Source organism: Lonchura striata, chromosome 3, assembly GCF_050655825.1.
Source record: "Lonchura striata isolate lonStrDom1 chromosome 3, ASM5065582v1, whole genome shotgun sequence".
Lineage (NCBI taxonomy): Eukaryota > Metazoa > Chordata > Aves > Passeriformes > Estrildidae > Lonchura > Lonchura striata.
Window position 1 is genome coordinate 9,712,017 of NC_140705.1, and position 23,685 is coordinate 9,735,701.

General features: G+C 42.6%; 1 protein-coding gene across 2 annotated transcripts in view; it reads left to right on the plus strand.

Annotated features, from left to right (window-relative positions):
• The window catches only part of LDAH (lipid droplet associated hydrolase), a 114,788-nt gene extending 99,995 nt beyond the window's left edge, over nucleotides 1-14,793 (plus strand). For both annotated transcript variants that reach the window (XM_021525335.3, XM_085574486.1), the window contains exon 7: nucleotides 11,663-14,793. In XM_021525335.3, coding sequence (XP_021381010.1) covers nucleotides 11,663-11,854 — 192 coding nt within the window. In that variant the 3' untranslated portion in view covers nucleotides 11,855-14,793. The remainder of the gene's footprint in view (nucleotides 1-11,662) is intronic.
• Nucleotides 14,794-23,685: the final 8,892 nt, after the last annotated feature.

Here is a 23,685-nt window from a genome sequence, read left to right on the forward strand (position 1 = left end):
TGGAGGCTGAGATAATTTAATAGAGTGACCATGGTCAGACGATTCCAGATGGCTTATGAGCCAGAAAACTGTCACATTTAATAAATTTCTATTGAGATAGACTCTGTGAGAAAGTAGTTAATCAGGATAACATATTCTACTGTATTCCTTTCCTTCTCTACATTTTTCTGTATCATCCCTGTATTTTTTCTGGAAGAATGATTTTAGCACTTTGCACTGGAAGAGATTTTCCTCAAAGAATGGAGTTTTCTAGGACAGAGGTCCTAGATTTCTGTAAAATTACTCTGTGCCATTTAAATAGAAATGGTATAAAGTTCATTTCATAAAAGTCTTTCTTTTTGTGGCTGAAAATAGACTTATTTTTTAGTTAGCCCATTTGCCTTCTCTGCACTTTGAAAGTTCCTGTTTTAAAGGAGTGGAAGTAGCACACATTAACAGGGATCCCTGCACTGTACCTGGCATTCCTGGGCTTTCTCATTTTTGTTGCAGAGCATTCAAAGTTCTGCACTTTGTGGGGAATCTCGGAGAAGAGACTGAAGGTCTCATCTTGCAGACTGCAAATACTCCCATTGTCTTAAAAAAAAACTTTCCATGTGTTGATCCAAAGCCCAGTGAATTCAAGGAAAATGGTTGATTTTTGAGTGTCAGGGAGCTGGAAGATCTGTCTGTTCCCTGAACCATGAGCCAAGGCTGACCCCACACAAGCAGTGCTCTCTCCAAGCAGGATGCAGTCCAACAGCACCTGAGCAGAGCACAGGAGCAGGGTCTATTGACTGTCCCAGACAAGGCAAATCAATGTAACAGCTCCAGCATCCCTCCAGAGAATCCAGTCAGGGGGAGAGACAGGAGTGGAGACAAGGCTAGAACATGGGTCCAAAGTCTATCCAGGAGGGATTGCCAAAGACATGGTGGAAGGGAAGCTTCAAGGTGGGAGCCATCCAAGTGTCAAGCTGTGTATAGTGTAGATCTGATGTTGGTCTGGGACACAGGGCCAGGGCTGAAGTCACACCACAGCGACCACAGCCTCGCTTGGGAGGCTGAGACTAAAGAAGGACAGAGCTGGAGAACCTGGAGCCTGTGCAGGAAGTGTGGGCTGGAGGCCAGGCAGGGCTGGTGAGGGCTGTCAGTGCCCTGCAGGTCCCTGTGTTGGCCAGGGTACAAAGTGAAGACTGCAGGAGCAGGACTCCAGGTGCTTGTGGAAATGTTAGTCACAAGCACCTGTGCTTGAAGTTAAGCAGAAATGCTTTGTTGGGTGGGATGGTGGTGGTGACACAGCTGCAGCTCCAGTGACTTCAGGTGATCAGATGCTTCACATTAGAAATTATGTGATATGATATCACATTAAAAAGATATGATTTCTTGTACTGAATGAAGGCCCATAGCTAACAGTAAGAGTTTGCAGGTGTCCTAGTCTGCTCCATCTGTGCTTTTGTTGACTCTGTCAATCTAAGCATGGCCTTGGCAGGCAGCTGTTTAAAACCTGTGTTAACTTTCTTTTGTTGATTCTTCTGTGTCCTCATACATATGTGGCAAACATACTCAAGAAAACAAAAAGCTGAGGCAAGCTTGTAAGAATTAGCACACTGAAGAAAAAGCACATCTAAAAGTGAAGCTAAATGCTTCCCTTTTTTCATCTTCTAGTAATTTCTGGGAATGTAAGAATTAAAGGAAAAATTTCAGTTGGCATCATGTTAAATGTGAAGAGTATTGACAATAAAAATGGGCTTAACTTATAAAGGTTGGAAGTTTATAAAAACAGGAACTAAAGTCCAAGTTGCTATAGAACTGGCAAGCTGTTACTTTAAAAAATTTATACTGTTTAGTAGTCGCTGTGATCATATGGTAAAAGCCAATCTTAACACCTGACTTTGCCAGCTGCTGCAGAATAGAAAAGTTATTTCTGGATCTTATTTGCATTCTGTGATCTGAAAGAAGAGACACAAAATTATTCCAATCTTTCCGTGTCCAGGTTTAACTATAATTAATACTAGCTAGGGACCAGGAGAAATTTTATCACCAGACTGCAGATTCTTAGTCTAACAAAGTTAATTGCTTGGATTTATGTTGAAAGAATGGGAACTGGAATATTGTTTGGATAATTAAGTGAGGTTTTTCACTCAAACTCTTTTAAATTCAGGACTTGTGCACATTAAATAGCAGTGGAACTGTATGAGGAGGATGGAGACCTGTCTTCTAAGAAAGTAATATATGATAGAGCCTTTGAAATATTGTGTAAACCTATTTGTCCTGATCAAGCAGTACCTGGATGTACAGGAATTTGAGCTTCATGTTGCAGTGACATGGGGGGTTGTGATAAACCAGAAAATCCAAACAAATAAGGTAAGGGATACTGATAAAAGATTTCCTCAGCTTTGGAGGTTAATTATTAGCTGATCGTGTCTGAGCTGAGCTACCTACGTTCTTTCACTGAAATAACACCAACTCCCTTTCCTAACAGAAGCTGGAGGCAAAGATACTACTGAACTAGAGGAAGTTTATTGTAATTCCTGCACAAAAGGAAGTGGGTGTAATTCCATGTTCTTAAAAGATGGGTCAGCACAGAGCATCATGAAGCTTTTACTAACAGAATTTTAAAAAAACTAAAAGGCAGAGGAAAATGGATGTATTGGGCATTCAGTAGCATGCCTGGAATGGACAGTGATATTTCCTTATAGAGATTCTCTACAGCACTTAGCTTTTTAAGTTTGCATCATGCCTTGTTCATTGCTTTCTTTTAAGACTTACTAATTAAGTCTTTTTCTAAGCAGATAAACCTGTTATAATAAATATAACCTTATATAAAGCAAGAAGATAATTGCATGAAAGGGTAAAACGAGGTGCTTACAGAGGAAATTCTCTTAAAATAATCACCCCTCAGATTTTGTGTTTATTGAGAGGTATATCTGGTTCATTAGTCCATGTGTAATACACAGTAGTCCTATTTTGAATTGTAGAATGTGCTCCAAAGCCCTTTTAAATCCACTGAAGAGCTTCCACAGGCTTCAGGAATTCTTGAATCGGTAAATTTTTGTAGTTGTTCATCATTTTTTTAAGATTATAAATCATCTCTTCCAACTGCAAATCAGGATTCTTTTGGCTGGCATGTTAAACCAAAAACATTTATATGTTCCTTGAGTTTCTTGCCAGTGGCCTGGTGTAGCAGTTGCATTGATTGCATAAGGAAAAAGACAGGAAACATCTGAATTAGAGATACAAACATGAAAAAAAAACCCCAACCTGTTGTCTGAGAAGAAAGTTATAAAATGGAAACTTATCAACATATTAATCTATTTTCACGCAAAAGTTTATATTGTAGGTGGCTTATAGACCTTATAGATGGTTAAGTGGGGAAGAAATACAGTTTTGAAATAATTTGATTAATGAAGTCTGTGTTTATTACTTTTGCTTATTCCAGTGGTTATATTTAGAATTTAAAGCAGTGCAAATTTATATCACACCAATAATACCATAAATAATGTGTTCTCCAAAAGTATCAATAACATGCAGAGATTTAGAATAAAGGCTGAAGAATGAAATATTTCCTCTCCACAGAGAAGTGCTAGACTTTTTTTGCAAAATTGTCCTTGCTAGAGAAATTTTTTAAAACTAAGCAACCAATAACTATTTTGACCACTGAAGCAAGTGTTTTGATGTTGCCTAGTCTTTTTGTTTGAGTCTCTGTAGACATCCATGGGGGTTAGTAGTTATTCCCAGTGACAGGAGCATGATCTGAAGATATGTGCTTAAAATAATGTTACAAATACTTCTCCTGCCCACAGCCTGAGTGAGGTGCTTGCCTACATTTGTGAAAAACCTTCCAAAAACTCTTTTTGAATAGGTGTAAAGTGTTCTCTCTAGCCAAGAACACCTCTTTTTCTGGCTGGTCTCACATCCTTTTTGGCTTCCACTCCCTGGAGGTGCAGAATTGAAGCCAGGGAAGTTGCACATCTGCTTGGGGATATTGGTGTCATTTAACCACAAGAACAAAATTTTCTTTGAAGTGCCCAGAATGCCTAATCAGGAATCAGCAGCTTTTCTCCTTTGTGAAAAGGATCCCACTGAGCATTTTAAAAAGTCAGTGTACTACAATATACTTACCTGTGATGTTTCATTTACTTCGTAACTGAGTGCCTGTTACCATAATTTGTGCTGTGTGGTATTCTAGAAAAGAAGTGATGACAAGAATTTCCAAAATTTTTGGGATGAGTATAAGGTGTGTGCTGCACACAATGAGCAAAGACAGCAGTTTTCCCCAGCCTTCTGAAGAACATTTAAAAGTTAGCACGAACCCCTTGCTACCCCTTTATGTCTTTGCTCCTACTGTGCACACCACTGGGGAGCATTGTCTTTATGGCCAGATGCTGATCCTGCTGTTGCAAGAGGAGTTTGACTGATTTACCTTACATAAAGTCCCACTGAATGTAGACAGTGTCAGGCTGATACTCAGAGGGAAAAACTGTTTGCAGTAAATACAGTTGGAAGAATCTGTCCCAGCAGTAGTATTGCTTAAATAGTGTTTTCAGGTCTGTTTGTTTTTATTTTGGTATTTATACAGACTTGACTTCTGAAATATTCATGTTCCTGACACATCTAAATATATACCCTCAAAATGCTTTTAAGTCTTTAAAAGTAACATAGATAATATAAATAAACTAATCACCCTGATTTGTTGATAAATCCTGTGCATCCTTTTTAAAAGCACAGTTTTACTTTGCATTGAGTTTGACCCATCATTATCTGTGAGAAAGTGGAAATGAAAGTGGTCTCTCTTGATCTCATGGCTCTTTGTGCAGAGCAGCCAGTAGCATTGATAATAAACTGCAGCAGTTAGAGAAGCCCTTTTCCCTTGGTTGATTTATCAAGCCTCAACATTGATAAAGGCATGAAAACTGTGTGAGAATTCTTGAATACTTGACACTGGGGAGAGCACTCACACCTGCCATCACCTGCACAGTAGCCACTACATCAGGCCCTACCTAAGGGATTGCATCCTAATTTTTTCTGATAGTAAAATGCTTCTTCACCTCCTTTCCAGACAGGGAAGCTGGTTTGGGTTTGTTTTTTTTTTTTATGCTGGTTTAAAACACTGACCAACATTATGTTAAATGAACTCACCACAAGCACTTTTACTACCCATTACACCTTTGCTGCAAGTCCTACAGGTCAGTATTTAAGAAGAGCATTGCAGACCCCAAATTATCAACTACCTTTTCTCAAAAGAGTCCAACTGAAAACATTTTGTTTCACACTGCCCTTAGACAGCTGAGAAAACCCAGTTCTGGTAAAACAAGCTGAGAAGCAAGTTCCCCAGGACCTTACCATCAAGCTGGCTGATCTCAACCATGGCCAGATCATGAGGGAAAGAGATGGTATCTCAGAAAACTATATCCCGAAGCATTTAGGGTTTCCTAAGGCAATGCCAGCTCTTTGAATTCCCAGAAGCCAAAGTACAACTGAAGCAAATTTTTAAAAAATGTGTCCCAAACCAGTCTGTTCCCATGTCATTTATCCTATTCTTTTGGCAGGATAAGGTGGAGACACTTTCATAATTCCAGAAAAGCTAAGTCATTTTCTATAAACTTTGGTTGAGACTAAAATTAATTCTGGGATAATGCCTTTTAAAATAGTTTTCATCCAAGAACAAATAAACTGATTACTGTTGAGAGATGTCACCCAGAGAGAAGCTGCTGGAGCAGCCAGTGAATGCATGTGGGAGTAATACTGATAAAATGTGAATGTGTCAGAGACAAGGATTTCAACAAGGACACTGGTGCAGTCTTGCTATTGCACGTGTGCCATTCCTTTATATCCACAGAGATCAGACCTTCACTCCTGGCCATCAGCTGGAGCGGTGCCTGTCCATATCATAAGGTCCTAAAGTTCTTATAACATGTACCAAAGTGCAGAGAGATATAAAAAATTCAATATATTTTAACTTTTTTGATTTATTTTTCAGTGCTGGTCTATGACAGTTACAGAAGATGCAGAAAAGAAATCTTTCTGTAATTAGTACTTCTGTGAACTGTCATACATACTATAACAAGTACCAATGGAGTCAGCTGCAGGAAATCTTTATTATTTTCTTAGAAACTCTTTAAAATGTAAACATCCTGTTGATACAAATCTCAGATTCTTCTGATGTTTACTTAGCAGCTGCCATCATTGTGCAGTGTCAGAATACACATACCATATTACAGGGTATGAGGCTGACAGAACCCTATTTGGACTTATTTTACAGAAGGTAAGGCTGAAAATACTTCTGAGCCATTAAATAGTAAATCGTCATCTAAGAATAATGCTGTTATTTTAAAGCTCTTTGGAGTTTAGAAATTGCATAACTTTCAAATGCAACATTGAAATGGCTGGCAAAGACAGCACACCTCCCCTTCACTGTGCCTTCAGCAGCAGATCCTGACAGAGGACATGTTTTAGTCACTCATAGCAAGCAGGATATTGCATGAGGAATCATAAAGTCTTTGTCATGTCCAGTGGTAGCTGCCATTTCCCTTCTGAGTCAGGAATACCTGGAAGTCTCACCATTCAATATTGCAAAAGAATAAAAGATAATCCTTTCACCCTCATGTCAGAAAAGATAAAAAATGCAAATATTGGAAAGTTTAAGCCCACAGCAAAACCAGAAATAACTTCCTATTTATTGTTTTGCAAATCTGTTTATTTTTAAACTAGTCTAATTATTTTGGGGGCCTGACTCATCACTTCTGAATGCTTAGATTGGCAGCAGCTTTCCATTGCTGGTGCAGTGGTTGTGCTGACTCAGGATGTCTTTACAGCCATCCACCATCCACAGAAAAACATGCACTTTACAGATCCATGCAGGCCATGCAGTGCATGACAGTGTTCCCTACATTAATGGAGATGCCATGTGCCTCTGGTTACACATGGTTTGTTAATAATTCCTGCCTGCCTGCTGCAATAGCAAAGCTCCTGATGTTAAAATTAAGATAGGAAGATGGATTCTGGAAACTTTTATTTAAGTATATCTAAAATTATGTTGTTTAAATGTATTAGGAAAGAGAGTGGCATTTTAAAGTCGGTATATTTCATGTCTGTGTGTGATACAGGCAAAGAGCAGATAAGGAGATCCTTAATCTCATAAATGGCAGTCAAGTAGCTGTCAGGATTCCTAGGCCCTGTACCAACATCTGGATCACTGAAAACTTGATTGCAGTCTTAGTCTTTCTCATAATCCAGTAATAAGGAAGCATTTTGAAAATAATTACAGAATTATAAAACACTTGTGTTAAAGTTTTGGATGTGCAGACATGGGCACAGACAGAGTACATACACTAACACCTGCACATGAAATAAGCAGGCAAAATAACTGCAGCATCAAATCAAGTTCCCCAAATAATCTGTTTAAAAACTGTTCTTAGTTGATTATAACAGACCCAAACCTTACTTAGTTGCATGTATGACACAAGTCTGCACTACCTTGACTGGTTTTATTTCAATCCAAAGGATTCTACGTCTACAAATAAAGCTCAGGGAAAATGCAGTTTTCTTATGGTAGCAATTCCTAGCTTGGAGAGGGAAGCTTCTCATTCCGGTGTAGAGGAGACACATGCTGAGCTAGTAAAGAGGTAACTAGTGAGAGAGCAGTAAACAGAGGGGAGAAGGTGGCAGGAAGAACCAAAGGCTCTGTTTGTTTGGCCAAAGGAAGGCTTCTGGTGCCATATGAGGAGTTGGCTTGAAACTACCCAAGCAAGGCTATCTTTCCTCAATGTGTGGTGGAAATTGAGATGCCTGGTAGACATGTAAACACCACAGTACCTGTATGTAGATGTTTTTATGCTGAACTGAACCCAGTCCTGCTGGGAGTAGAGGCTCTAGAAAATAAACAACTAGGGTTGGAGTTGGGGCTCAAAACAAGATGGAGGACCCAGAGACTAAAATTTGGACTTTACAGGGCAAGAACAGGGGACTTGAACAAAAGCAGAGTAGCAGGAATTGGAAATAATGAGCTAGGGAGAATAAAACTGAAATAAAGAACCAAAGGAGGTGTAGGGCAGTCTTGAGACCATAAGAGGTCTCAAGAAGTCATACCTGTAAAGAGTGTGCAAATGACTGGACAGCAAGACCAGTAGTTGGTAAAAGTTTTGCCATTTTCTGCTAGAAATGGAACCTAAATTTCTGAAATTTTATTGTTCCTGTTCTCAGTAGGTGCCATTTATTTTGTTTGCCTTAAGAACAGAAGCAGAACAACAGAAGGGAATTTGTAGAGATGGAGAGAAAGTGGTGAGGACTTGGTGTTCCCAGTGGAGGTACCTGAGAGGGTTATTATTTTGGCCAACAGTTGACTAAATGTCCATTGGTGATTGGAGCTTTTTAAGTGTGATCCTGAAGAGCATCTTTGCTTTAGTTTCAGTCGGAAGGACTCCACGTGGTCCAAAGTATGGTAACCAAAGTATGGTAAATATGGACAAAGTGGACATTTGGTTCAAAAACACACCATAGATTTTCAAACTAAATCATTAATTTCTGTGCTGGATGCCTCCAATGTGACACCAGCAGGAAGGTGTCCCATGCTCCTCTGGCCAGAAGCTGACACTGCTGCCTTTTCAATTACACCATGACCTTAAGGAACAGAGGCCTAAAGCAGCAAATCTAGAGGTGTTAACACTGTTGGCAGTACTTGTTGGTGCCACATGTGAAATACCTGAGGTTTGGTTTACCTCCTTGAAGCCCAGCAGGCTGTGCACACAGGTTCTGCTAAAACCAGTTGCATTACCAAACATTTCACAGCTGGGGAGCAATGACCTCAACTCAGACACCTTTTGTGTAAGTATTCAGCACTGATCTTTCATTAAAACATCCCCTTTCCTTTTTCTTCTTTCATTAACCAAAAGAGCTGTGCAATGGAGGAGACAGCAGGATGTACAACCTCCATCTGTGCCAGAAGGGGTAAAATGCATATTGAAATTAAGCTGATGGTAAAGGCACCTAAACTTTGAAGAGAATAGGCTCTTGGTGAAGTCATCAATATTTTTCACAGATAGTCACAGTTTGTTCCCATTTTTCTGAATATCTCATTTAACACCTTGAAATGTGTATTACAGACAGATAAACAGTGTTTCAGAACACCTGCAAAAGCAGTCCAGGGGTGCTGTCCTTTGAGTACAGTCAATACTGTGTAATGCTGCATACACTGGAAAACCAGCTTGAGGTGTTTCACTCTACACTACATGCTTTCATATTAATAAGTGTAGTTTGACATTAATTTCTGTGCTCCCCACCTGCGAAATGAAGATAAAAATTGCCACTAAGGTGTTGCAAAACTAAATTAATAAATGTGAGCATGTGAATCCTGTCGTAGTGTATGCCAGAGGAATGCAGAGCATAAAGAAAATAAATCCTGTCTATAAACCATGAAATATGTAGTAAATAAATCCTCAGACCGCACACAGAATTTAAAATGAAAAATACTATCAAATAGCAGCTCATCAGCTGAATGTCATCTTGTCAGTGGAATGAGTGAATCAAGGATCCTTTGGATCATGCAGTGAAAGATTAAACTGTAATGCAGATATACCAGGGGCAAGCTAAGAATGCAAATAAATCTTCTATTTAGGCATTTTCAAATCTGTGAGTTCTCAAGTTTACAACCCTACCTGGAGGACAGCCCATTTCACAGTCCATGCAGACTAAGCCAAGTATTTTATCCACCTTTGTAACTGTATATGGCTTTTCATCTTTTTCTAAATGATCATGATGTGTCTCTGTGACTTGCCTTTCAAAAAATCTAATCATTTCAAGGACTACTCCGTTAAATTGAAGCTGCTCCGTTGCTTTTTTTCCCCTCAGTTTCATACTCTTCTGTTGGTAATAGAGCCCAGGGTTAAACATAATTTGGTCAGATGTTTTGCTTCCAAAAGCCCTGAATGCATCTGGACATTTTACATTGGCTTTTCTGAAGAACTTTTGGTAGTGTGATATCTTGTGATTGATGAATTGAATGCAAAATCAAAAGAAATTTTCTGCTAGAACTACATACACCTTGTTTTCAGCAAGTAGTGAGTGACAAAGGAAACCAATAATGTTTGTTAACATGGGATGGTTTATGTTCTATGTTTTGTACATAAATAGAAGTATAACTGGGGTTGGTGTCTGTGCAGCTGAGATACTATACTTTGGATATAGCCAATAGTCAGTAATGTACAAGATTTGGGCAAACTTCAGCAAGACAAAAGTGAGTTAGACAAAACCGTGTAATAGTTTGTGAAATGCAGTCTGGGCTCTTAGCCCACCTCTACCCCAGTGGGTCCATTTATTTATATTCCACATGGCTACAAAAATGATGGAATTGAAGATATTTGTGATGAAAGGAAAACTTCTTGTCCTCTAATTTATGTTAGCATTACTCAATAATTCACTGAAGTACAAAAATGAAATATGAAACAAATGCAAATAATGGAATTGGGCCAAGCTGTGTGTGATGTGTTGAGCAATCAGCATCCTTCTGGTACCTGCATTCAAACATGAAGAGTGCTCCCCATTTATCTTGTTCTTGCACAGTCTGAAATCTATAGGTTTTTACTCTCTCCCGGAAAACTACTTTTCACTCATATACTTTATAGAAATTGAAAAGCATAGCTATAGCTTGCAAAGTCGAGATGAAAATGAGGAGAAACGATGGCTTGGGGAAATGTGACATTCATTGTTTCTGACAAAAAAGGCACTTCCCTGAAAATGGTATTTTCCTGGAATTTACGACTTTTGTGGTCAGGTGGGCTCTAGGGCAGGTAGCACCTGCTTCATGTATGTCACCAGCCAAGGTTATTTGGGCAAGATCAAAACAAAATGGACTTTTTCAGAATTTTAGTTCCATGTTACAATACAGAAGAAAGTTGTTTGTTGGTCTTTAGGAGGTGCCTGCACTCCACACAGGCTGCACTTCACAAGGAAGAGTTGGGACAGTTCTGCCTGGAGAAGGGAAAGCTCCAGGAGACCTTAGAGCACCTTCCAGTACCTAAAGGGGCCTGTAAGAAAAATGGAACAAAATTTTTAGCAAGGCCTGTTGCAACAGGACAAGGGGCAGTAGTTTTAAACTGAAAGAGAATCAATTCAGACTAGCTATAAGAAAGAAGTGTTTTTACAATGAGGGTGGTGAGACACTGGCACAGGTTGCCCAGAGAGGTGGTGGAGATGCCTCAGCCCTGAAAACATTTAAGGTCAGGTTGGATGGAGATTTGAGCAACCTAATATAGGTGAAGATGTGCCTGGTCATTGCTTTTTTTAAATAGCTGGAAAGCTAACACAGAAAACTGCTAACAGCTATGGAAAACAAATATCCTGGGGCTGCTTTGGGGTGGACTCCATTGACAACTCAATGTTTTGAGCCATAATAAGAAATTTACTAAGTCAGCCAGGCTTTCAGGAGATTTCTGATTTCAGAGTTAAACCTGCATTGTGTTCCACAGTTTTGTAGGTGAAGAAACTGAGTTGCACAGCATTTAATTGTCTTCATATTGTCTTCATTTAATTGTTATCATATCTGCAGATGTAGAAACAACCAAGAAGTACCAATCTGCTATTCCTCACAGTGCATCTCAGGATTTGATGCATTACTTATTTCCAAACAATTGTATTGGTTGCTCTGTCAGTAACTTTCCATACTGATTATTTGATATGCGTTTCTTTCTAGCTGATTTTTTACTATGGAACTGGAGACAGCTGGTGTCCACAGCACTACTACGATGAGATCAAAATGGATTTTCCAGACGGGGACATTCGGCTCTGTGAGAAGGGGCTCCGCCACGCCTTCGTGCTCGATGCCAGCAAGGAGATGGCTGCCATGATCACAGACTGGCTACAGGACGATCTCACCAAATTATAAACACTAATTCAGTGATCAACAAGAAAATTATATAATTATTTTGTGAATGTGTAATTTTTTTTTTTTTTGTGAGTCTGTCATTTTTTTATGTTTACTATAGATTATGGCTTGTTTTCTATTGAGATGTTATAGAGAAAGTTAAAGAGAGACTGGCTGGTCCGAAGTATAGTTTTATTGTCTCAGTGCTTATGTAGTTTCATCCTGAGTCTTCAGGACTCTTGAAGGTTTGGCAAAGGGTGAAGTATTTATTGTCTACTGGCATTCTAGGCAATGCTGATACAACTGTACCTGAGCTACGACCACCCCACTCTCTACTGGAGAAGTGTCAGGATGTGGGTGGGTCCTGGCAATGGGTCCTGCTACTCTGTGAAAGGCCTGGCCCTCTTCTCGTGTCTCACCCCTCTGTGCAAGCCAGGTGCATGGCAGCCACAGCAGCCCGAGGCCCTGGGCAGCATTGTCTCCTCTGGGTCAGAGGGGGTTGGTGGTCAGGCTGAGTTTGGGATGAGTTCAGGGAAGATGTGTAGATCAGGTGTGCAGTTTCTCCAAGTCTCACCATGGGTTTGGGGCACTGCCAGGACTCCATGGGGTATTAGAAATGCTGTAAGGTATCTGGCTGCTCAGCAAGGGAATACATAAGGATCTCTTGCCTGGAACATGTCCAAGTGTTTCATTTCTCAATTGACTGTAGAGAAGGAAAAGTACATTGGTCAAAAATGCCAGTATTTGAAAGTTAAAATGGATTGCAGAATCCATGTATAACAACTTCTAGGTGGCCTAAATCTCCTGATGAAGTCCATGAGAACAGTGCTTGCTCAGCAACTTTAAAGAATTGAACCACTTTTGATGCATGTCTAAATTTCAGTTCTTTGCTCTAAGGACTGAAGTATGAAATTTTCTGCCAAGCCACAAATTAGGTACATTCACCATCAGAAAACATCTGGTACTCTGCCATGGCTGCACCCATGACATGGCATGAACGTTACTGTTGAGAACCAGACCCTTGCATGGTGCTGACAAGTTCCCTGTTCCTCACATTTGGTGAACCCTTTCCTTTACAGATGGAAAAAAAAAAAAAAAGAAAAAAGCTTCCTACCAGTTGTGATAACAAAAGAAGTTGCAGGGAATAGCTAGAAATGAAAATATTGCAAGTAAGGGGAACAGAGCCAAGTGTAATCAGGAAAAGCTTTATAGCCATGAACCTGTGAAATAGTCTCCCTGTGGAGTTCATAAAGACATTTAGAAATAAGCAAAACGCTACAGAGTAGTCAGGGAAAGTCCTGCCCTTGCAAAAAGATGAATTTAGATGATGCACTGAGTACTTAACTTACATGATTAATTACCAGTTTTGATACGTGTACAAATGCTATTGGAGAATGTTCTCTGTGATGCAGAAAGATCAGTTAATTGCTTTGTTTTCTTACGCAGTTATACACACCCCTTCCACTGCTCTCTAAACCCCCCTTGAACCTTTCAGTAATATTTAGAGCAACTTGTAATAGAGTTCAGTTCCTGGATATTTTGGACTAGTTTTCAAACCTGCAGACTGACACTGGATTTAAGTGACCTTCTCTGTATCAGAAACTGGTTTAGCTTTTGAGACTAGCCAGTGGATTTTCCAATTACACTGCCACGTAATGAAGTGGTACTGATGAGTGGGGCAGGAATGTTTGGAACACAGTTTCAGCAGCGTGGGGAGGAACCTGACCCATTCAAAGTGAGGAGACTGTGCCCAAGCAACTGATTCTGCTTATTGGAGAGACACGGGACTTTCCATCTTTCTACAGGTCCATATGCAGTCAAGATCAAAATAATCCTTGTGCTCACTGTAGAAATCCATAGTTGTATGTGTGTGATGGCATCATCCCAGTTGGATGGCCTTGTGGCAGATGCTCTCTGCATCTGTTGGCTGAGGTGCTTCCTGGGACAGAGCTGGGGAGGATGTGCACATACGTGGAGATACATTAATGTACACCTAAATGTACATGTGCACCTGTTTGTATGTCAGCAGCATAAAAACCACAGTTCACTTGGTTGTTTTGGTTTGCACATTGATCCGCTTGAACAAAACATTTGCTCTTTGAAGTATGTGGAGTCAGGGAATGGACAAAGATTCAGTTTGTGGGAGTTCAGCTGTTGTAGTGGATCTCCTGAGACCAGACAAAATCTTGCATTAACCAAAGATGACAAGCAACTATTACAGCCTGGAAACTAAAGCACCTAAGATAAGAAGTTGTTTACAGTGCATTATGCGTATACTTTGTATGAGGAGTTAATTTAGCAATACTTGTACTTGACTTGTGTATGCCTTTTATACAAAAGTTAATCCATTATACTAAACCCTAATTGCATTAAGACCTAAACTGAAATTAGGTCTGGTCAGTGATGATCAGATCTACTGCAGAAGAATGCCTTACAATTTTCTTAAAAGAATTTTCTCTAGTATTATTAAAACCATATTGATTCAATTGCTACCTTCCTCCTAGAAGCTGTTACTGTAAGGCTAAGATCTGAAAATTTGCTACTCTATTCACTGCTAAAACACACGAGCCTAGTTTCCACAGCTGTATTTCCTAAGAGGAGCAGATCCCACACAGTGAGAATCCAGCTCCTCGGAAGTCCGTGGTTTTCATTGTCACCTCAGGCAAAAAGTGTCAAAAGTGCTTGTGGTCCAAATGTGCCAATTTACCATGAAAACACAGTGTGGTTTTGCCTATTTTAGACTATTTAAGAATTCTTGGAAAACGTATCACAAATATATTGACTGTAAGCTGTAGCACCTACTCACTGTCACTCACATCTGTGCTTGATTCTCACCACACGAGTAACCCTGCTAGTGCAGTGACTTTGACTCATGTGCAAGTGTTTCGCTAGATCGATACCTTTTAATAAAAGTACACAACTCCGGTAACAAAAATAAAGAAATTTATGGTATAATGTAACTTGACTCTTTGTTTTGGTAACTTGTTTAGTCCTAGTTCAGCTCCTTTATTACTTCATGCATACAAAATCTACAAAAATACTTTCCAGACCCTAAATTTCACATGCAATGCAGACATCTGCCAAGTGCACAGAAAATCCGTGGGTGGTAGGCACCTGACTCGCTTAAGCATTTTTATCCAGAGCCTCTCCAAAATAATCAATCAGTTTCCCCTTGCTGCCTCCAGCTCCATGTTTGCTGCTCTGAATGAGCTATAGAGTGTGTGGATCAGTGAGGTTTGTCCCTTCAGGAAGCTGGATGAGTGCTTGCCCAGTGTTTATGGTGAAGAATTTGGAGTTGGACTCCAAGCTAAACACCAGATTCTTGACTCACAGAGACAGACTGCATACATGAGCCACAGCAGATAATCTCTTCTCTGCAGCTGAGGTCATTTATGTATTTATTTTACAGAAAATGGGTTTATATGTTCACCACCCCCCCCTCCCTTTCTTTGGTCTAGCTAATTGCCAGCAAAGACTTTAAACAAGATGTTCAGTGTTATCATTTTAAAGTCACTCAAACTATTACTGGGTTTGGATAGACTCACTACACCCAAGAGATTTGCTTTACTCTGTGTCACAGGTCATGCTCAGACTCCCAACTACAGTAAGTTTCTGAGGCTCTTCACTTGCAGGCAAATGTTCTCTTTCCTGGCACATTTACAAAATAAGGATCCAGAGAGTGTTTGTGAGTGACCAGGAACTATTAAAACAGCATATATTTCTGGAACAGCTGATGGGGGTTGAGCACGAGCAGCAGATTCAGCAGTAACAGCACGAGCAGCTGCCAGGAGCGATCTCTGCTCTCAGTAGCATCACGCAGAAGTTATGGAACAGGCTAACATTCATGCTCAGATGGGACAGGCAGGGAGGGATTTAATTAAAAACTCTTTCAGAGTGCTAGAGCTGATAGTCAACAGCCTGGGTTTTGCCTGTTTCAGGAATGTGCTTGCAGGAGAATAGTTGTGTTGCAGAAAGTAGTTTGCAGCAGGTAATAAAATACAGGGTGTTTTTTAAAACATCTGACTGACTGTACCTGACTGTAGGGTTTGCCAGTCAGACACTCAAAGATCTTTTTCATCCTGTTTGAAGCAATTCACACTGAAGGAGGAAATAAGGGGGGGCTTCCTGCTCTCCCCCTTTGTGAACATCTTTAGCAAAGCCCCCAGACTCAGAAATACTGTGCTTCATACACTGAGAGCAATCCATGGGATGAGATAACTGAGAATTAGGAAAAACTGGCTTTCTGAATGCCAAGACTCATCTACACTTCTTCCCTATCCAACACCCTTAAAATTTGGAAAGTATTTTGCTGTTACAATCTAACTTCTAGGACACAGGAATGCCATTTTCAGAACATAAACATTTTGATGTCCTAACATGCTCTCTTTTTGCACGGGGGGTACATCAGCTCATTGGTGATTATAGGAAAGAGCTTGTATTTTCACCCACAAAATAAGCCCTCGGGATTTTAAGTATCCAGAGTGGTTCAGCCCCAAGTCAGATGATGTCCTGTTTTACCAATGCTATGCATGTTCTTCTATTGTATTCATGTTTGACCTTGGACATCTCCTCTGTCCTTGCTGTGCCTTTGATTTCTCTTCAGTTACAAACTGCCTAGTTTATCTTGTCAATCACTCTAGTAGTCTGCAGTGCTGTGGAGTAAAAACCATTGAACACAAACCCCATCACTCCCACTGCTTTCAGTGAAGACAGTGCAGTGCCTGTGAACAGCCACTTGCTCTCACCCTTCACTGCTCTGTTGAAAATAGCTTGTTACAATAGCACATTCATGTAAAACTGCTCAGAGTGGGCCAGGGGGCAAGGGGCAAAATGCCATCCTGCCTCCCTCCCCAGAGAACCTTTACCAAAAGATCCCTTTAGCCAGTGTCACCATAAAATGGGCATGTGGGGATGCAGGACACTGACCAAAAGGTGGGTCTGCTTGGTCAGTGACTTGGTGTACACTGGGAACAGAAATGACCATGCCTCATTCCAGTCGAGTTCTCAACAATTCTTCTGGGTCTTGAAAGCTGAGTTTGTTTTGTTATGTCTAGAACACATACCTGATGCCTTCCATGCCTCTAAATGTACCTTACTCCATACCTGCATGGTCACAGTACTGGTGCTTAGGGATGTAGGAGAGAGTCATATTCCTTATTACCTTCACTCTCTCTCCAGGGCACTGGGGTGATGTCCATTGCAGGAATGCCTGCTAAAGCACCTTACTCTCAGTCCAGTCTGTCCTTGAACACTTCCAGGGATGAGGCATCCACAGCTTCTCTGGGCAACGTATTCCAGTGCCTCATCACCCTGACAGGAAAGAATTTCCTACTAATAGCCAGTCTAGATCTGTCCTCTTTTAGTTTAAAACCATTCCCCCTTGTCCTATCATTATCTGCCTGTGTAAAAAGTTGCTCTCCCTCTTTTCTGTAAGCCCCCCTTTAAGCACTGAAGTCCACAAGGAGGTCTCCATGGAGCCTTCTCTTGTCCAGGCTGATGGAGTCAATGGAGGGAATCCTGTTTGGCTGGCTGGAGCTGGATAGTTTCTCATCACGACAGGTGAACACTATTCAGAAACACAGGGAAGAAAAAGGATGAAAGGATGTACATTTTGATGATAAATCCATCACAAACACTCACTTGTTATGTGACTTTATTTATTGGAAAATACCTGTGGCTTCCCTGGAAGGCAGTTTAAAATGAATGGGTATTTCATTTTTGGTTTAACACCTTAGGTGCCCAGGGAATAAAGGTGGTTTACAAAGGCTGCTCTTGACATATGATTTTAGGACACAAGCACAAAAGAAAATCAAAAGAAAAGCTTGCAGAGGTCTATTTATCAATAAAATATTTAATAAACTTATCTGTACAAAATATTAAAAAGGTTATTGAAGAGTATACAAGAATATTTATTTAACAAATATATACTGCTATATAATATATTCAAGAAAATATAGATTGCTGTTTACAGTTCATTTACAATCCCATATGTACAATCTATTTAAACTTTAGATACATACAAACAATGCATTTACACCATCACGTACAGAGCTATCTTCTTTAAAGATATTTCACACCCCCAGACCTGAAAAAGCTGCACAAATACACGGATAGTTCAGAGGCACACACAGGGATACAAGTATTGCTTCAAGAATCGTAACTACTAGAAATACAGCTAATGGAAACTTTTATATTTTTTGATATTTTCCTTTCTAATCAAAGAAAAGAACATATAAATAAAACCATGACTGACCAGCAGAGAGGATTGTTTTGTCAGAGGAACTCCAGAAAGTGTTGACTTGACTCCAGAAACAGAGCACACAGTGAGGGGATACAGAGGGACTGGGCAAACTGGATCAGCATTGCTCCCTGCTTCATCTGAGACAGGGAGCATCAGGAGCAGAGCGGGTCTGTGCTGCACAGACGTGTCCATTTCCTTTGAGCAGCATCTCCACCAGCTCTTCCAGTGGGAGCTGCAGAGCAAGGCAGAGCTGGTGATTCCTGATGGGCAGAGCCCCTGACTCCTCCTCAGGCTGTGAGAGCTCCAGTACTGCACAAATGTAGCTGAAGCGTGGGAACTCTGGACCTTCAGCACCTCAGGAACTCAGACCTTTCTTTAAAAGGTTAATCACTCACAGCAGGTAGGATGAATGCAAACAGGATAATCACTCTCCTCCCTGGGCAAGGAGAAGATGAGCTGCTCCCACAAAACACCCCATCCCAGCTGATCACTTCCTACATAGCAACTTAACTCTGGCACCTTCAAGGACCAAAGCCTGGCCCCTCCCTGTGTGCCCATCCCTTTTCCTGACCTGTGGATGCTGTTTCACACTGCTGCTGCTGGCTGAGCTCCTTGGAGCCCCTTGGTGCTCAGCAGTTCCTGGCACACAGCTTTTTGGGATGACCAGCTTGGGAGCCAGACAGCCCTAAACTTTGCCTCCTGTTTATTCCCTACTGTTCTCTTCCCCTCTCTTCACCAAGGTAGGATGGAGGAAATTAATGAAACACCACAGGGAATGCTACCATCTCCCAAAAAACTGGGACCAAGGCCAATGCCACAGCTCCCAGGGAGGCCAGGCTTCGCCCAGCCTCTGGGTCTCATTCCTTGATGATAGAGACCAGGGTGGCACCAGCACAGGTTGATACTGTGGCAAAGAGAAGGGGAGAGAAGACCCAAATTCTCCCACCCTCCATCAGAAAGGCACTTGAGTGTGTGACCCATTGTTTGCAGGTCCCCTCCTCCCACCAGCCAGGCCTGTCCCCTCTCTGTCCCCTGCCCAAATGCAGACTACCAAATCCTCCTACTGCTGAGCTCAGCCTTCCCTTCCTCACCCTCCTGCCCCACCAAACACCACAGCAAGTCTCCACACTCCCCATCCACCCAAAGCATGAGCACAAGTATCAAAGCAGAAAAATGAGCTCACAAAATGTATGACTGAACTACTAAGTGGTGATGACAGAAAAATGGAGAGCAAAACCTTCTGAAAAACCATTAAAAATGTGTGGAGTTCTGGTTCCATCCATGAAATGGATGGATGGGAATGGATCAGGCTTTGGTTTAAGATTTTTCAATACCAGTTCCGTGCAAATGCTCTGCTGCCCAAGCTTCCTACCCTAGTCCATCCACTGAGCAAGAGTGAAACATGGTGCATCCATCACCCTGCCAGTGCTCCTTCCCACCACCACCTGTATCAGGCTCCTCTCCAACATGGAAAATTCAGCGGCTGTTTGAGTACTGCAACCAGTAAAAGCTAAAAGCAGGCACAGGGCCATTTGTGTCTTGAGGTGCAAAGATGCAAAACATCCTTTAAGATGTAGGGTGGACTCCTTGGTCAGTGGGTTACACCAGCATGAATTCCAAATTTTTGTCATTTTCTGAAGACCCAGATCACTGGCTGGTAGGACATAAGTGATTTTCAGAGACATCTTTGCACCTCTATGTGCCTCACAACACATTGTGCTTGGAACAAAGAGCGTAGAAGGACTGAATGCAGCTGGTTTCACCTTGGAAGACATAAATCAGCTTATGGCAAAATTGAAGGTGTCACACACACCGGCCTGGTGGAACATTTCACTCTTTTACCAGACATTAACTCAAAAGATGGGAAAGACAGAAAAACTCTGTCCCTCCCACACAAATTCACAGGCTCCCGACCATCAGCAGCACCCCACCCACAGAACAGGTGCTCCCCAACTCCTTTCCTCGCTGTGTTTCATGGAGGACACACTGCACAGTGGGGACACTGCTACACTCTGCTCCTGCCACCCTGCTTCTCCACTCTGACCCCACATACAGGGATCCCTGATGCCAAGGGAGCTGCTCTGAGGCCAGTGGGACACACGTGATCTGCCGGTCATGAGGACCTAAAAAAAGAGTCACACTGCTCTCAAAAACCTTGTTTTTTCCCACACAGGTTTTCCCATCCATTCACCTACCCAGAGCGCGATGTGAAGAGTGAAAAACTCAGCCCACAACTCCAGCTGCTCCCAGGACAGGGGACACAGGACGTGGTGTGATGGAACTGCCCAGCCAAGGTCCATGAGACAGCCCTTGGTTCTGATCATGTCACACACATGTGCACAGCCCCATTTCAGGTGGCAGCCTCTGTGCAATACCCAGAGCTGCCATTGCCCCACTGAGGCTTTTTTCTCCGTGGCACATGGCCCTGCTGCCCCAGCACAGACAAAAGAAAAGGCACTTGGATTTCAGAACCATGGCATTTCCCACCAGTTATAGTCCAACACAAGAATGAGCTGGGCTGGTATTTATGATGTATCTGCCACATTAACATGGGTCCTGTGGGTTTTGATGTAACTATAAACACTGCTATTGATACAATCACGACAAGCAGAAGCTCAGGGCAAAACTCCTGAGGCTAGAGAGCAAAGCCATGACAGCCCCTCAGCGTCCAAGGCTCCATTTGCCCAGGTGCAGCCCTTGGGACCTGCCTTCCCAGGGGCTGCCAAGGGATGCCCCAGCCTGTCTTGTCTCCTCCCTGCCAACAGCAGGGTGTGTGTGTGTGTCTGCTGCTCCATGGGGGCCAGCACAGGTGACTGTCCCCAAATGCCACTTTCGTGCCTGTGGGATAAGGGCTTAAAACTGTGAAAGGAGCTGTTTGTTTTGCACAAGCAGTGTGATGGATAAACCACTGCCCAGTGAGAGCTGCACAGCCAAGGGCTGGGTTAAAACCCACGGGGTGCAAACGCACTCAGGAGTCGCTGGCCCTCAAACTTGAGCAGAAGGCTCAAGGCTTGGGGCTTGCTTTTAATCAGAACTGGTGCCTTTGCAGCCTTTTCCTCCTGGGTATGCCAACCACCAGCCAACAGGCAAAGAGGGTGTGGCTCCATCTGCCAGTGCTGATCATTGAGGCCCCTGGGATCAATGCAGCTGTGCCAGGATGAAGCTACATCAAGCCCTTTTCCATATGAATCCTTCTCTCTGCCAGAGGATACTGATTTCCCTCCTGTCATTTGATTTGAAGTATGATGAAAAAAGAATAAAGGGGGGTGGGGGGACACATGGTTAGAAAAACCCTTAAAAAGCCCTTAAAAAGCAATAATTCTTCTAAAAAAATAAAATCTGTGATTCTTGGGAAATATTTCTAGACCAGAAGCAGCCCTGGTGACCAGGGTTAAACAAGGAATAAAGCAATTTTGCTTCTGACTGTTCCTGAAGGCAATGGCTTGAGCACAAGCTCGAAGAACCCCCAGATAAAGCACCAGTCACTCCCTGTCCCAACTGGGCAAGTTTCCCCAGATCCCAGCCCCAGTGCTTCTAAGTCAAATTAGATCACTCTGCAAGTTTCCCTACTCCTGTGCAATTACATTCCCATGTCAGAGAGGAGGGAGCCAGTTAGGCATGGATCCACAGTCCTTTTCAAATGCTTAATATTTCTAGTTTCAGTGTAATTATATCCTGCAGATAAAAATGGTACTCAAGGTCAAACAAATCCTCCAGTAGAATATGCACTGCATGGAAACTGTTTGGGGTTTTTTTAACTGGAAAGGTTGTATAAATACTGCAGATTGAGAACCTATAATTATCCATTAAAATCACTCTGAGACTGCTGAATTAATATTTGTCCATGATCAACCTCTAGTCTCATATTTATAAAGTTTACATGTGCCCAAAAATCAGCTCAGGCAAGAAGCAACTGATCAGAAATACATTTTTTCTGTGCCTTTCCTTTGGCATTAGAGCGTGATTTTCTTCAGAGAAGCAGCTCCAAGGATGGGGGCTGGGCTGGGCCACTGCTATCCTGCAGCCAGTGCCCCACCAACCTCTCTCCAAAGGCAGGATTCACTGCTCCATGCCCTCTACAGACACATCCCTGTGTTGCCCCAGCAGTGTAGGGCTGCAACAACTCAGCTGAGAGAACCTCCTTGCCTGGGAAAGGCTTTCACACCCACCACTTCCACTTAGAAGTGGTTGGAAAAGATCATGTCCTACCATCAACCCCACATCACCACCATATTCACCATTAAACTGTCTCTCAAGTGCCATATCCACACAGTCTCTGAACATTTCCGGGGATGGTGACTACACTTCCCTGGGCAGAGCTTCGTAACACTTTCTGTGACTTTTTTCCCCAAATATTTAACCTAAACCTCTACACATTTGCAATGCCTCTGATGGTCGTTGCCCCAGACCAGTCCCACTGTTTTGTGCAATCTCCAAATCTGCCTGGGGATGGAGAGGCAGCCCTTGCAGTCATCATGCAGGGATTCATGAGGGGGACAGTGGTGGCTTTTGCTCTGGAAATATTCCTCTGGGAGCAACGAGCAACGTCACAGCCAAGCCCTGCAGCCGATCCACTCACTCGGGAGGAGCAGCACAGCTCCCCACCAAAGCCCCCAGATCCACTCTCCTCCAGCCCTGCCCTGCTCATACACATCCCCCTGGAGCAGCCCCAGGCAGGGAGCTGCCTCCCTTGACTCCTTAGAGAAGCAGAAAGAGGATCCAGCTCCATCCTTTGTCCTCCCTTTGTCCTCCAGAGGTGGTTTGCCCAGGGAAGGAACAGAAGGCACTTGGCACAGGCTGGGCTCCTCTTGGGGGGATGAAGTTTTCTCCCCCACCAAACACTCCTGTTCAAGGGTGCCCACAGCCAGGAGAGCCAAGTCGGGTTCCCAGTGGGTGAAACGATGGACAGCATCACTGCCAGCAGTGGCCTCTGAGCTCCCCCAAATCTTCCCCTCTCATTTACCCTAGTGATCCAGGCCACGGAACTGCAGCAACTGAGCCACTGCTTTTGTCCCAGCACCAGCAGAGCCATCATGGGGTCAGAACAAAAGCCCCAGCAGTGAGCACTGCCCCAGAATAGGGGCTGGGGTGAAGAGTTGCAAGAGCCAACCTGTCACCCTCCTCTACATCAGCCACCTCCAGACATGAGGTGGGTGAGATCTGCCTGTTCCCTGCAACCCTGGCTGAAACAAACCCACAAAAATGGGAGTCACTGGCATTACCTCCCCTTGGACACAGTACCACAGGAGCAGGTCTCAGGACACCTTTTGGTGAAGGCTCACAAGAGCCACCAGCAGCTGCCAGGAGCTATATATATATCTTGCTTGGATTTGAACTGCCCATGAACCTTTACCACAAATATTTGGAGAAAGGGGAGGGGGTAAAAGAAACAAAACCATTTTAAAAATTGTCTCAGCAGCGAGAAAAGCTATCAAACAACCAAAGGCAATTTAAAAATTAGGTACCTCCAAAGCTTGGTAACTTTATAACTGATGTAGAATCTGGCAGCTTGAGCTCTGCTGCACCAACCTCCTTCCCCAGGCAGCTGTGCTGAAGCCAAAGGGCAGAGGAAATCCACAAACCCTCGTGCTGACCCCTCCTCACCCACTCA